Source organism: Grampus griseus, assembly GCF_964374135.1.
Source record: "Grampus griseus genome assembly, chromosome: 5".
NCBI classification, from domain to species: domain Eukaryota; kingdom Metazoa; phylum Chordata; class Mammalia; order Artiodactyla; family Delphinidae; genus Grampus; species Grampus griseus.
The window spans coordinates 132,003,439-132,017,599 of record NC_138998.1 but is presented as its reverse complement, the minus strand read 5'-3'; the positions used below and the strand labels follow the sequence as shown (position 1 = coordinate 132,017,599).

General features: G+C 43.1%; 1 protein-coding gene across 4 annotated transcripts in view; it reads right to left on the bottom strand.

Moving 5' to 3' along the window:
- Window positions 1-14,161, bottom strand: part of LOC309822971 (interleukin-10 receptor subunit beta-like) — a 49,165-nt gene that overhangs the window by 21,285 nt on the left and 13,719 nt on the right. For 2 of the 4 annotated variants that reach the window (XM_082655078.1, XM_082655077.1), the window contains 3 exons: window positions 13,100-13,268; window positions 7,608-7,738; window positions 1,834-3,258 (listed from right to left, as the gene is read on the bottom strand). In XM_082655078.1, coding sequence (XP_082511204.1) covers window positions 2,551-3,258; window positions 7,608-7,738; window positions 13,100-13,268 — 1,008 coding nt within the window. In that variant the 3' untranslated portion in view covers window positions 1,834-2,550. Of the gene's footprint in view, window positions 1-869; window positions 3,259-7,607; window positions 7,739-13,099; window positions 13,269-14,161 lie in introns of those variants that run through there. The other 2 variants (XM_082655079.1, XM_082655080.1) reach the window with 1 other exon arrangement.

The following is a 14,161-nucleotide window of genomic DNA, read 5'->3' as shown; positions in this document are numbered from 1 at the left end:
ACAGGGAAATCAGGAGTCCCAGTTGAGAATTTGCATTAGGTTTGAGATGTGAAGGATACGTAAGTCGGTATATCAGAGACAGCTGGATGAATGAGCCTGGGGCACAGAATATAGATCTGGGCTAGAGACAGAAATAGTTGTTAAACTTTTTAATAGAAAACGCCAAACATACACAAAAGTACAGAGAAGAGTATATTAAACCGCCACCGGCCCATCACCCAACTAATGCCAACAGATATAAATTTGAGAGTCGTGAGCCCATAGCTGGTATTTAATGCTAGAGTTCTGCTGATACCCCCCAAAAGGGATACTGCAGGGGAAGGAGAGAAGAGGACTCGGGCATGAACTTGGCTGTATGGAGATCTGGTAGAGGGGGAGGATCCCAAATAGAAACAGGCTGGTTGGTAGGAGGGAAACCGGAGAGCAAGGTACCCTGGAAGGCCAGGGATGAGTTCATCAGAAAGGAAGGAGGGATCCATAGTGCTGTTTGAACCTCGGCTAGCAATTTAGAGCGGGACAGGAAGGGTTTCACTGGATTTAGAACTCAGAAACAATAGAGCTGCAGAGTTGAGGGGCAGAATTCAGATCTTGGGGTGCTGAGGACTTAGTGGGAGGCCCTGACGGCCCGCCCAGGCACTTAGTCACTTTGAGTGCGCCTCTGGGGTCCGCTCAGGGGTCGTCTTTGGGGCCATCGCTGCCCGACGTCGTAGCCGAGCCTCCTGGTTCCCGAGCGCACCTCGGGTCGGGACGCAGCGCCAAGGCGGGGCCGGGTCTCCGCGCAGGTAGCCCGGCTTGGGAAGCGCGCTGGGCGCGCGATTGAGCCGACACTCCGGAGAACGCCCGGCGTCCCCTCCCCGCAGACCCCTCACCTGACACCAGGAGGCAGCCGCCCAGCCAGCTCCGGAGGCTCTGCGCCATGGTCGCGCATGGAGCCCGGGAGGGCGCTCGGGGGGGCCGCGGGCAGCCACCGGGCACCGGGGTACGCGCCCCTACGCCCGCTTCCGCGCCAGCGTAGGGAGCCTCGCTACCCTCGCCCCGAGGCTGCTTCCGGGAACCGGCGGGGCGGGGCGACATGAAGCCCCGCCCCTGCCTCGGACCCCGCCCCCGCGCGCCAGTCTCTAGAGACCGCTGTCACCCGATTGGCAGATTGGCAGGGGCAGGTGCAGAGGTGGAAGGGCACTATCCTCCTCCAGGTGAGTGGAAAACGGATTGTAAAACAGATTGCAAAACTGTGCGTGCCATGTCCCTATTACCTTAAATGCATGCTTTGAAAGGAGTCGCAAGTTAAATAAATACACTCCAACGCCAGCCCAGAGGTGATATCTGGATGGTGGTGGTTTACACCATGCAGTATTCCCCAAGTTTTCTTCAGAGAACAGGCACGGCCTCTGTAACCCCTCTCCCCGCAAATAAACTGATTTTAAAGCACTCCATTAGCAAATCCAGTTTGAGAGGGTCTTCTTTACCGTAACTCCCCCCTCCCCCCAGGGATAAGCAACAACACAAAGCCAAGTCATTTCTTTGTCAATAATCGTTTCTCTCACAACACTGCTGAGAAAGGCCTAATTTCCTCTTTTTCAGCTCTGCAGTGGTGAGGTTGGAAAACCCAGAGCAGGGTAAGTACCAGGGGGTGTAAGACACTGCCTGACGTCTGTCGCTAAAACACCTCACATGAACTTGAACGCAGGGAGGGAGAATGTGCCTTTGGCCCCCATAGGCCACTGCACAGAGTTGGAGGGAGTTTTGTGCAACCTAGAGATGCCAGCAGAACCACACATCCGCTGCATATATATCCTGTCTAATAAGAAACAACTCTGAAGACATTCCCAAATTTATATTAAAAAGCGTGTTTTCTTTTTTACCAACCTCCAACCATTGTACAAAATTAAATCTTAAAATATGACACAGAGATTCTGTCCCTCTCCCTTATGCAAATGTTTCTGTATTAGTCACCCGGCCCGCACTTGGTGTGTCTCTTCCTCACTCAGATTGAGGAGGGTTGTGCAAGGGGCTGAGAGTTGAATTTTCAAGAGTGTAGGCGACAGAATATCATCAGGGAGGTGCCCAAGACTTGGCTGGACCTTCCCTACTTCTAACCCAACCCGAAGCCTGTGCTTCTGTTTCCTGGTGTGTGCCCCTCCTTTCTCTCCCGCAGCCCAGCCTCCCTCCTCTTTTTCTGCTGCTTTCCAGCTCTTCCCTGGAGACTTTGGTAAACAATGCTGACTGCCCCTGCTATAAACCCTGCTCTTTACTCTGGGAAACATGATGCAGAAACATTAGACATCCATGAGAATAAAGGGAATGGGCAGGGCCTTTTCCCTTCAAAGCAAATCACTTTGAACTGGTAAACAACACACTGAATGATACCAGAATACTCTGTTTCCCACCCCCCCTTCCCCCAGACTGGGAATTTGCACAGATGATGTCACCAGTCTCCTAATCTTTCCGTCGGAGAACACTTGGAGACCCCAAAGGAGCAAGTGCGGGTGCTGGGAGGGACAGCACCGGAGGTAGCAGGTGTCCAAGTTAATTAAATATTTCTTGATTCATTCATCTCATTACATAACCATCTCCCATGTCAACATCCGATTCGGAAGTGTCACTTTCATCAGAAGGAGAATCTTCAGGCCACGGATACTCCGCAGAGGGGCCGGGGAAGGGCAGCTGTGTCCCTTCTCCACTGGCCACCAGAAGAAGGTTCGATTCTGTCTCGTCGGGGTCCTCTAGCACAACTGTCTCTTCTGGACCAGATGGTAACATTGGAGTGACTTCTGAGTCGTCGTTGTCCTCAAGGGCCCTCACGCACACAGAGTTCAAATCCACATTGAAGACAATTCTGTCCCCAGACCCCTCCGTGGGGCTGCTGTCCTCCTCGGAAAAGGGGTCCTGCAGCAGGTTCCCTCTCCCCTGGTAGCCCCTACTTGTGCATTCCGACTGCCAGGGGCTGGGCCCTGGTGCCATCAGGGCCTCAGCATCAGCCTCGGGCTCCGGCAGGTCACGCTCCTCAGTAGCCGGGTCACTGCAGTCCTCCAAGGTGGCCGAGGACACAGAGGCGGGCCACAGCCTGCCCGTTAGTCCGTGCGTGGTGTAACCACCTGCGCTTATTCGGGGGGCTGCTTCATCCTCGCTGTCACTTTCATCATCATAATTATAATTCCACACTTTCTTCTTTCTGTTGATGTGAATAAGCTCCACGGTAGCCACTTTTTCCAACGGAGGCAGCTCGGGAAATACCCAGACTGACAATTTATTAAAATTCTTTAAAAAAAAACAACAGAGGGGATCAATTCTGAGTGTTTGTTCTTTACTTTTTGACATCATAAAACTTAATGAGGTTAACTACACAGTGATGGGGAAGGTGGTAATGAGGACAATGACAAAAGCAACGACAACAATGGCTAATGGTTACATAGTGTTTACTATTTGCAGGGCACTGCTTTTAGTAATCTACACACGTTATCATTCATTTTACCCTCACAACCGCTCTATGAAGTAGGCTTACTATTCTTATCCCCACTTTACAGATGAGAAAATGAGGCAGAGAGGTTAAGAAACTTGCCCAAGTTTCACAAGTTTCAGGAATACTAAGTGGTGGAGGCTGGGTTTCAAACTAGGAGGTTGCCTGCAGCAGAGACTGGCCCACTCCTTCCTACTGCCATTTCCTCGCTGCTTCTTGCTTGTCAGGGGAATCTATCCATTTAGTCTGGATAGATTTCAGCCCTGGATTGCTGACATTCTAAGGGTATCAAGGAACTGTGAGTAAGGAGAGATTCTAGGGAGCCGATTCCACTGGGGTCAAAGCCCTCTGCACTGGAGGACCTTAAAGAGGCAGGTGACCCCTAAAGGGTCAGAGATGAGAAGAGCAGGGAGACTGCAGCTTGCGCTGATCCAGCACCTCCAGGACACAGAAGGTGAGGTGGGCTAAGGAGACTGGCTACAGTGGGGTCATGCTGAGGAGGGTGGTCACGAGATTCCTTTCACAGACCTGGAATCATCAATGACATCCTCCTCCTCTCTATTCTCTTGCTCAGGCTGCCCAATTTGACAAGCCTACTCTTCCCTGACTCTCTCCAGACCTAGCCTTGGGATGAATTGTTCCATTGGGTTGCTCATCATTTTTCTTATTGATTTATGGGGGTTCTATACATAATCTATAATCTAGATGCCAATTATTTGTCGATTATTTATGCTATATGTAATTTCCCCCAGTCTCTGGTTTAACATTCTACTCTCTTTGATAACATTTGATGGAAAGAAGTTCTCAATTTTAATGTAAGAATATGTATCACTTTTCTTTCTTCATGGTTTCTGCTGAATCTTCCTTGCCCCAAAGTGAAAATCTCCTTTACTGCCTTCTAAAACTTTTAACAGTTTTGCCTTTCACATTACAGTCTTTAATAAGCCTGAAATTGATGTTTGTGTATGGTGTGAGGTAGGGATCCAATTTCATTTCCCCCCATATAGATAACATTTATTGACCTGTCAATCCTTTCCCCATTGCAATTCCTACTTGTCATTAGTCATGTTTCCACATATGTGGGTCTGTCTCTGGGATCTCCATTTGACTAGATCTTTGATAATGCTTTTCAATAAGGTTAGATAATTTTCTCCACAATGGGCTTATGACATCTTCTGTTAGATATCTTCCTTGTTTTTAAAATATTTTTATTACCATTGTAATGGTATTATAAAAACAGTATGTTTTCATTTAAATTGCATTATTCCATTTAACTGTATGATTCCAAGTTCAAAACCAGGTAAAACTAATCTATGCTGTTAGTAATCAGGAAAGTGGTTATCCTGGAAATGGGCAGTGACTAATAGGTAGGAGAGACTCCTGGGGAGGCTGGTCATGTTTTCTTTCTTGATCTGGGTGTGAGTTACGTGGGTACATTGAGTTTGTGAAAATTCACAGAGCTTTTTGCTATGGTTTGTGTACTTAATTTCTTGGATGTTGAAAAGCAACTTATATAAAAATATATTTGTTTTCTAAGTGATTGTTGCGAATGTATAAAAATGCAAGCATTTTTATATTGATTATTTTGTGTGTAACACATTGCTAAACTTATTAGTCCTAATACTTTGTCTCTAGATTCTGAATTTCTTACTTAGCCAGTCATATCATCTATAAATTATCATTGTCTCTTCCCCCATTTTTCAGACTTTAAGCTCCATAAGGGCACATTTTTTGTTTGCTTTATTCACATCTAAATCCCCAGCACCTATAACATGTGGACACACAGTAAATACACAACACGTATTTGTTAAATGCAAAAGAGGAGAAGGAGGGGGAGGGGAGAGAGAGAAAAGACAATGTTTAAAATTTTTAATATCTGTTCTTGATTAAACATACATACACAAACATACTAGACCTAGGGTGTTCTGTTTTACTATTCCTAGAGTTTTTACTTAAACACAGAGTAACAATTTTTAATGGAGAAATACCAGGCGGACACAAGATAACAATACCTCCTGTCATTACTTGGGGTTAACACAATAACAGGTATAAATATAATTGGCATATAATTTGGGTGCATTTTAAGGATGGGAAGAGCCCCAGGGAGACCTGGGAGGAGGGTTAGTAATGAGTTTAGGTAATTCAGGCAGAAGATTACCTAGGAGGTGATGGGTGTGGTGCTAGGGGCCTTTAAATCTCAAGGCTGCGTGAGAAATATGAATGGGAGTGGGATTTACCTAAAACCTCAAGGCCAAAGCAGTACTTGGCCAACGGAAGAGTTGGAGTAAAGGCTGAGAGTAAACTTGCAACTGAACACTAACATAAAAGATTCAAAATATACATTGTTAAAGATACAAAGATAAAAGTTACACTGATAGATAAAAACCAACCATTCTTGCAATACAGCGATCATAGTATGGATGAAATCCAACACAGAGCAATTTCCTCCTCATAAGCTACAACCAAATGCCACCTAGGTTCAAATACTAATTGTAAGTAAAACCTCCCAAAGCACCCCTCCCCCCAAACAATCCCTCCCCCAACCCAACCTGAATAAGAACAAGAGAAAGAAGCGTACATCATCCATAACGAAGAATGAAATAATGCCATTTGCAAAAACTTGAATGGACCTAGAGTTTATCATATTAGGTGAAGAAAGTCAGAGAGAAAGACAAATATCATATGCTATCACTTATTTGTGGAATCTAAAAAAAATGATTCAAATGAACTTATTTACAAAACAGAAACAGATTCATAGACATAGAAAACAAACTTATGTTTACCAAAAGGGAAAAGGGACAGGGGTGGGAAGAGATAAATTAGGAATTTGGGATTAACATAAACATACTACTATGTATAATGTAGGTAAACAACCAGGACCTACTGTATAGCACAGGGAACTATAGTCAATATCTTGTAATAACCTATAATGGAAAAGAATTGGAAAAAGAATATATATATATATATTCTTCCTGTACACTTGAATCACTTTCTGTATACTTGAAACTAACACAACGTTGTAAATAAACTATACTTCAATTAAAAAAATTTTAAAGAAACAAAAGAATTAGAAAATAAAAAGCCTATACTTCTATCACCTGTGGAGGGATATTTATTTGTGGCTGTTAAAAAAATTAGAAGAAGAAGGCTTCCTTGGTGGCGCAGTGGTTGAGAGTCCGCCTGCTGATGCAGGGGACACGGGTTCGTGCCCCGGTCCGGGAAGATCCCACGTGCTGCGGAGCGGCTGGGCCCGTGAGCCATGGCCACTGAGCCTGTGCTCCGCAACGGGAGAGGCTGCAACAGTGAGAGGCCCACGTACCGCAAAAAAAAAAAGAAGAAGAAGAAGGTGAATGAGTTCAAACGTAGAAAAATAAGATATTTCTGATAATTTTCTAATGTAGAAGGAAAGTGACACGATAGGGAAAATGAAAAATGATGGGCAAAGCGCTTGAGTCAAAGCACATGAGGAAGCTTTAGAAATATGTAAGATCAATACCCAGACTTGGCTGAGTGCTAAAGGCTCTGAGCAGGAAGAATATGCCTCGGGAAGCAGAGAGAAAATACGAAGACAGAATGGCTGGTTTCACTAACAATGAACACAAATGAGAGCAACTCTGGGGGACAGTTATACTGCGATAAATGAACAAAAGTAGAAAAAATGATTAATGCCAGCAGAGCTTTGGAGAAAGGTGTCCATCTCTATGTTGACACTAGCATTATAAATTAATCCTTTATATTTTTATATAAGATAAATTCACTTTGTGTATCTATTCCATGGAAGTAATCCAAACTAAAAAGACAACCTGTATAAAAATGTTCATTGCATTGTTCATAATGGCCAAAGACAGACATTGAAAGGAAAAGAAATCAATCCAAATGCCCTACAGTTGAGAAATGATTAAGGGAAAAGGAGACATTAATAACAATGGAAAACTATGTTGATTATTGAAAATCATATGTGGACAAAGTATAAAAAGAAAGCAGAAAATTCAAACTAGAGGTTTATAGGGATGGAAAGGAATCCAGAGTGATAAAACACCTTGATGTTTTGAGACAATGGGGTTTTCTTCTGTGTAAATATTTAAGCGTATAATGAAAATTCTTAAGTTAAAATGAAAAATAAAGACAGGAATTAAAAAAAAATACCTACCAAAACTTTGGGGAAATTATTTCTTACGCATATGTAACCGATCCGTTTCAGCATCATTACAGTGCTTATGACGACAGCAGCCACTAAAAACAGAGTAATTATTCCTCCTATTGTGGCAGATTCTGATGACTCTGTTGATGAAAATTAAATGGCTTTATTTCAAAATAAATCCAATGAACAATTGCAGTTGGGAATAAATGTACATTGATCTGGCGGTGGAGGGGTTTATCAAGGGGGCAAAAGTTGGAAAAACTATTGTTAAATACCAAAGAATGGAAAGTAATCCAAGTATACATTTTTAAAAATTGATAAAAATTCAGTTTCTAAAAGTAAAATTTCTTCCAGTAGATAATTATGCTCTATAACTGCACTGTCCAATATGGCAGCCACTAGCCACATGTGACCATTCAAGTGTAAATTATCAAAATTAAAAAAAAAAGCTTTCTGAGTCATACTAGTCAGGTCTCCAATGCTCAACAGGCACAGTTAGCAGGCACGGCAGGCGGGGAGGAGTGGAAAAGGGGAGTTTTTCTGAAGAGAACAACTGCGTCACCCTGAAGCTGGACTTTGGCCACGCCAGGAGCCTAGAACTTGCTTTGTCCTGTTAGGAGTTCTCCTTTACTTTCCTGTCAAAATTACTTTTGGAAAATCTCAATTTTCTGAATGAAAATACCTTTCTTCCGTAAGTCCAACTGGACTGAGAAGAAATCAATAGTTACATAACTAAGGCTCTCTTAAATTTCCAGAAAGACTTTTCTTAATATTAATCCTAGAGCCACAGCTTCAGGCAAAACAAATACAGGAGAGGAAAAAGTAAAGATGGCTCAGATATTTTTAAAGTCTTTCAAAAGGTTAAAGAATGAACAGAAAGAAACTCGGGGAAGGTCTGCTCCCTCAGATGGCAGAAGATTCACAAACCCCTTTCATTCCCATCAAGAATGAATGGGTCATCTTCAAAAAATCTACAAACAGTACATGCTGGAGAGGGTGTGGAGAAAAGGGAACCCTCATTTACTGTTGATGGGAATGTAAATTGGTAAGACCATTATGGAGAACACTATGGTGGTTCCTTACAAAACTAAAAACAGAGTTACCATATGATCCAGCAATCCCACTCCTGGGCATTTATCCAGAGAAAACCATGATTAGAAAAGACACATGCACCCAATGTCCATTGCAACACTATTTACAATAGCCAGGACATGGAAGTAACCTAAATGTCCATCAATAGACGAATGGATAAAGAAGATGTGGTACATATATACAATGGGATATTACTCAACCAAAAAAAAAAGAACAAAATAATGCCATTTGCAGCAACATGGATGGATCTAGAGCTTGTCATACTGAGTGAAGTAAGTCAGGGAGAGGAAGACAAATACCATATGCCTTTATGTAGAATCTAAAAAAATGGTACAAATGAACTTATTTACGAAACAGAAACAGAGTCACAGATGTAAGAAAGAAACTCATGGTTACTGGAGGGAAAGGGGGGGAATAAACTGGGAGATTGGGATTGACATATACACACTACTGTATATAAAACAGATAACTAGTGAGGACCTACTGTATAGCACAGTGAACTCTACTCAATACTCTGTAATGACCTATACTGGAAATGAATCTAAAAAAGGGTGGATATGTGGATATGTATAACTGATTCACCTTGCTGTACACCCGAAACTAACACAACATTGTAAATCAACTATATTCCAATAAAAAAGAAGAATGAATGAAGGCATGTCATATCAATGGCAGTTCTACAATCAGATCTAGCCATAAAGGCACACCTTTATAATACAAAATTCTTACACGTATAGAGCTTACATTCCTGAAGAGGATTCTGTGAACCAAAGTGATTTCTTTGGAGAAGCAATGATGTCATGGAATTCTGACCCATGGGTCCACCCCTCCTCCTGCCTCCACCCTCTACCTGAAATTGCCCCCCTCTCTGCACCCTTTCTGCTTAATTTTTCTCCGTAGTACTTACCATCACTTGACACACACTATATTTTATTTTTTAATCTTGTTTCTCTGTCTCCCAATATAAGATCTATAAGCTCAGGAATTTTTGTCTGTTTTGTTCACTGCTGTATCCCCAGTATCTAGAAAAGAATCTGGCACCTAGTAGACCCCTGATAAATATTTGCCAAATGGGGAATTCCTGGTGGTCCAGTGGTTGGAACTCCGTGCTTGTAATGCAGGGGGCACGGGTTCTATCTCTGGTCGGGGAACAGAGATCCCGCAAGCTGTGCATGCATGTGGCACGGCCAAAAAAATTTTTTTTTTGTCAAATGGATAAGCACAGCTTTCCCTCAGGACCTTACTGAAGAAACCCAACCAATTAGTTTAATGTTTGACAAAGGGGAGACATTCCTCCAGCTCTCTGGACTAAATTCCCCCATATCAATACTGCCTTAAGATACCAGTGTTCACCACTGAGTCCCAGTAAGTTAACTCTGATCCCAGGTCATCCTTCAAGAATTCCCCACCTGAGTTTGGCTAGTTGAGGGTGGCTCACACGGCCAGTTTGGATAGTGAGAGGGGCCACGTTATATGAACCTACTTGGTTCCTGAAGTTTCAGACGAGAATTGGGACATGAAATATTTGGATAGTGATGCATACCTGTACGTTAACTGTCTCACGTAATGATAAAAATAATGGAGGTTGACAATATGCAAGATGATGTGTTCACACCAAGGAAACATGAAGTGATGGGACTGCATGCTGCTGCATGACCATTTCTTAGTGGGTGAAACAGAGAAAAGTCGGGGAGAAACTGAACCATCACAGAACAAGGATATCAACTTCCAAAGAAGCAGTGCCTTTAGTCAGGCTTGGATTCACCTAAGTGCAGACTGAGTTTCAGCAAACCACTGTCTGTCATGCCATATTACTGGGTTTTTTATTGCTGTGATATTGTGATTTATAATAAGAAGTACATATTTAGTCTTTGTCCCCAGTTCTGAAACCCTTAGAATTTCCTAAGTGATTAGAGCAAAGAAAGTGAAAGGAGCATTTTTTGTTATTCATAACAAGCCCCTCTCAACCTCACTTGGTTTACATTAAGGAGATGATTTTTGGAAAGTCCCAGAGGATGGGCACTGGTTGCCAGGGGAACCGACCCTGTGATTTAGAGAGTTGGAACTTTCAGACCCACCCCTTGACCTCTGGGGAGGGGAGAAGTGGGAGGTTGAAGTAATTGCCAATGGCCAAGGATTTAATCTGTCATGTCTACATAAGCCTCCTTCAAAACCCTAAATGATGGGGTTTGGAGAACTTCCAAACCTTGCCCTATGCATCTCTTCCTTCTGGCTCTTCCTGAGTTGCAACCTTTTATAATAAACAGGAATCTAGTAAGTAAACTGTTTTCCTGACTTATGTGAGCCATTCTAGCAAATTATCAAAGCCAAGGAGAGGATTGTGGGAATCTCCGATTTATAGCTTGTTGGTCAGAGTCCACGTGACAACGTGAACCTGCGACTGGCATTTAAGTGGGGGAGGGGCAGTCTTGTGGGACTGAGCCCTTAACTTGTGGGATCTGACGCTTTCTCCAAGCAGATGGTGTTAGAATTGAGTTAAATTGTATGACGATGAGTTGATGTGGAAGAAGTGTTTGGTGTGGGAAAAAGCCCCCCACAGATTTGTAGTACAGAAGTATTCTGTTGAGCAGAGGAGAAATAATTTCTTCATTCAACTGGTTTCACAGTTCTGTTTGTTTATAAGATCATGGTATAGTAATAATAATAATAATAATAATACCTGGCCTTTGTCCCTGGTTCTTGGCACAGAATTTCAAAAACCCCTGGAATTTCCTCAGTGATAGAGTGCCTTTTAGGGACCATATCTGAGTTTATGTTAATGAGCTGAACTTCTGGAAATTCTGGTCCCACCCCTGACCTCTAGGGAGGGGAGAGGGGCTGGAGATTGAGTTAACCACAAATGGCTGATGATTTAATTAACCATGCCTACGTAATGAACCCAATAAAAACTCTGGACAGTGAGGCTTGGGGAAATTCTGGTTGGTGAACATATCAAAGTATAGAGAGGGTGGTGTATCCCGTCTCTGCAAGAACAGAAGCTCCTGCCCTTGCAGTCTTCCAGAGTATGTACCTCTTCATCTGGCTGTGCGTTTGTATTTTCTATAATAAAATGGTAAGAGTAAGCATAGTGTTTTCCTGAGTTCCATGAGTCATTCTAGTGAACTATTAAATCTGGGAAACTCTGAATCTGTCGCCAGGTTGGACAGAAGTGTGGGTAGCCTGGGGACCTAGGACTTGTATGGCAAGTTGTAGGACTTGTAGGACTTGCTGGCATCTGTAGCGAAGGCAGCCTTGTGGGACTGAGCCCCTTAACCTATGGGGCATGCGCTAACTCCCTGTAGTATCAGAAATGAATCGAATCTCTGGACACTTGGCTGATGTTGAGAATTGGTGTTAGAACACAGATATGTTCATTTGTTTGGGGTTTACATTTTTGTAGGCATGAAGAATCTATATGCAGTTTTAGGTGTGCCCATAGGTAACTGACATTATATAAATTATTGAAGCTAAAGTCATGAAATAAAATTGGCCTGTGTATCATTCCTTTAAAATTAGCCTGTGTAACACTTGATTCTGAGGAATACTAGAGAACAAAATCACACGGCCTGGAGTTACAGCAAACACCAGGCACCCTGATGTGTCAGGCACTGGTTAGTGAAGCTCACTTCAGACACAAGCCATAGCACTTACAGTCACTTCCTTATAAATCTCGTCTTATTTTATGTTTACTCTGGTAGATCAGAGCATTAAAGAAACGCTCACTGGGCTTGGGAAATTCAGAAAGGCTTCTTTGCGGGGGAGATTTTCCCTTTTGGCAAAACTGTTGGAGACCTAGTGACTTCCCGAGAGAATAATCAGTGGATGTTCCTAAGGCTGAAGGACTGTTCTCCCTGCAAATTCCTCCATTCGAAGGAAGGTTCGGGGAGCATGCTGTCTACTGTTCTGATGCTTTGGTCACAGAAGGGCTTTCAGCATTCAGCAGTGACTATCTCATTCACACTGGCAAGTTTCTCTTTCATCTATGAGCTACAGCCAACCTTCCTGAGAGCCAGGCCACATATATGAACCTGACCACATCCATCATTCTACCCTTTGATACCTCTGCAGGCAGTTGCTTCGGCAACCCAGCCTCCTCCAGCACTTGGCTTGAATAATGGCCGGGCTAAGGGCGCACAGAACTGAACTTGATCCTGACTCCCTGAAATAAAAGCATTTCCACTTCAGGAGGATTTCTGACGTTAAAAAGGAAGATACCTGATTGTCCCCATGGTATGGCAACATAAAAGTGACTTTACCACATGGTAGAGACTGACTGACAGAAAACATCTCGGTGATGTGCCTTGGTTGGAAGAAATGCCTGTGCTGCTCCACGACTTTCAGATTCTTTTCTTGAAACAGGTTTTCCCTCAGAGTAAAAGCAAAACATGAATTTTCAAAAACTGTCGTACCTGATTCCCATCCAGGTTGGAAGAGGGTACATTTTAAGGGAGATCTATTTATTTTTCTCGGATGTTTAGGCTCGAAATAAACAGATACACAGTAGTTTGTTTTTGGAATTAACTTGTCGATGATATAAATGAAATCTTCAGTGACGTTTCCATTTATTTGGGGTTTATGCTATAAAAATAAACAAAAACATCAGTAAGACTTTAAGTGAGAATTTCATTTAGACGCAAGCCTTAAGAGAGTCTTTAGAGATTTGTCTTCAAATCTTAAACAGGGATAGAAATATCATAGGCTTGGCAAGAAAAAGTATTTTATCAGTTACTTGGGGCAAGCAATTTATCACAAAACTACATGTACGTGTATACACACACATACATGCACACGCACACACACAGGCACACATACATTTTTAAACCATGAAATCTAGTCTAGCAACTTCCTTTTACAAATGAGGAGGAAAAAGTCCCAATGAGGAATAAAGGTCTCCATGATGTCATGTTTGCAGTAAGATAATCTTGCAAAAATAAGAAAATAAGATTATCCTGTTTCATTAATGATACGTGTCTATACTTCAGAAACTGCTTTTATACATATTAACTCATTTGATTATCAAAAGAGTCTGCAGGGCTTCCCTGGTGGCGCAGTGGTTGAGAGTCCGCCTGCCGATGCAGGGGACGCGGGTTTGTGTCCTGGTCTGGGAGGATCCCGCGTGCCGCGGAGCGGCTGGGCCCGTGAGCCATGGCCGCTGAGCCTGCGCGTCTGGGGCCTGTGCTCCGCAACGGGAGAGGCCACAGCGGTGAGTGGCCCGCGTATCGCAAAAAAAAAAAAAAAAAAAAAAAAGAGTCTGCAAAGCAGGCATTATTCCCATTCTCCAGGTGAGGAAACTGCAGCTCAGAGTGGTTAAGTAACCTCCTCAAGGCCACACAGCTTATCTGTGGCAGAACTGAGGCTGATGTCTAGTTTCCCTGTCTTCTCCTTAAAAACACTTTGCCTCTTCTTCCCCAGCTACTTCTGTTCCATTTTGGAATTAAAGAGATGATCTGAAGGTTCTTTCCTGAAGAATA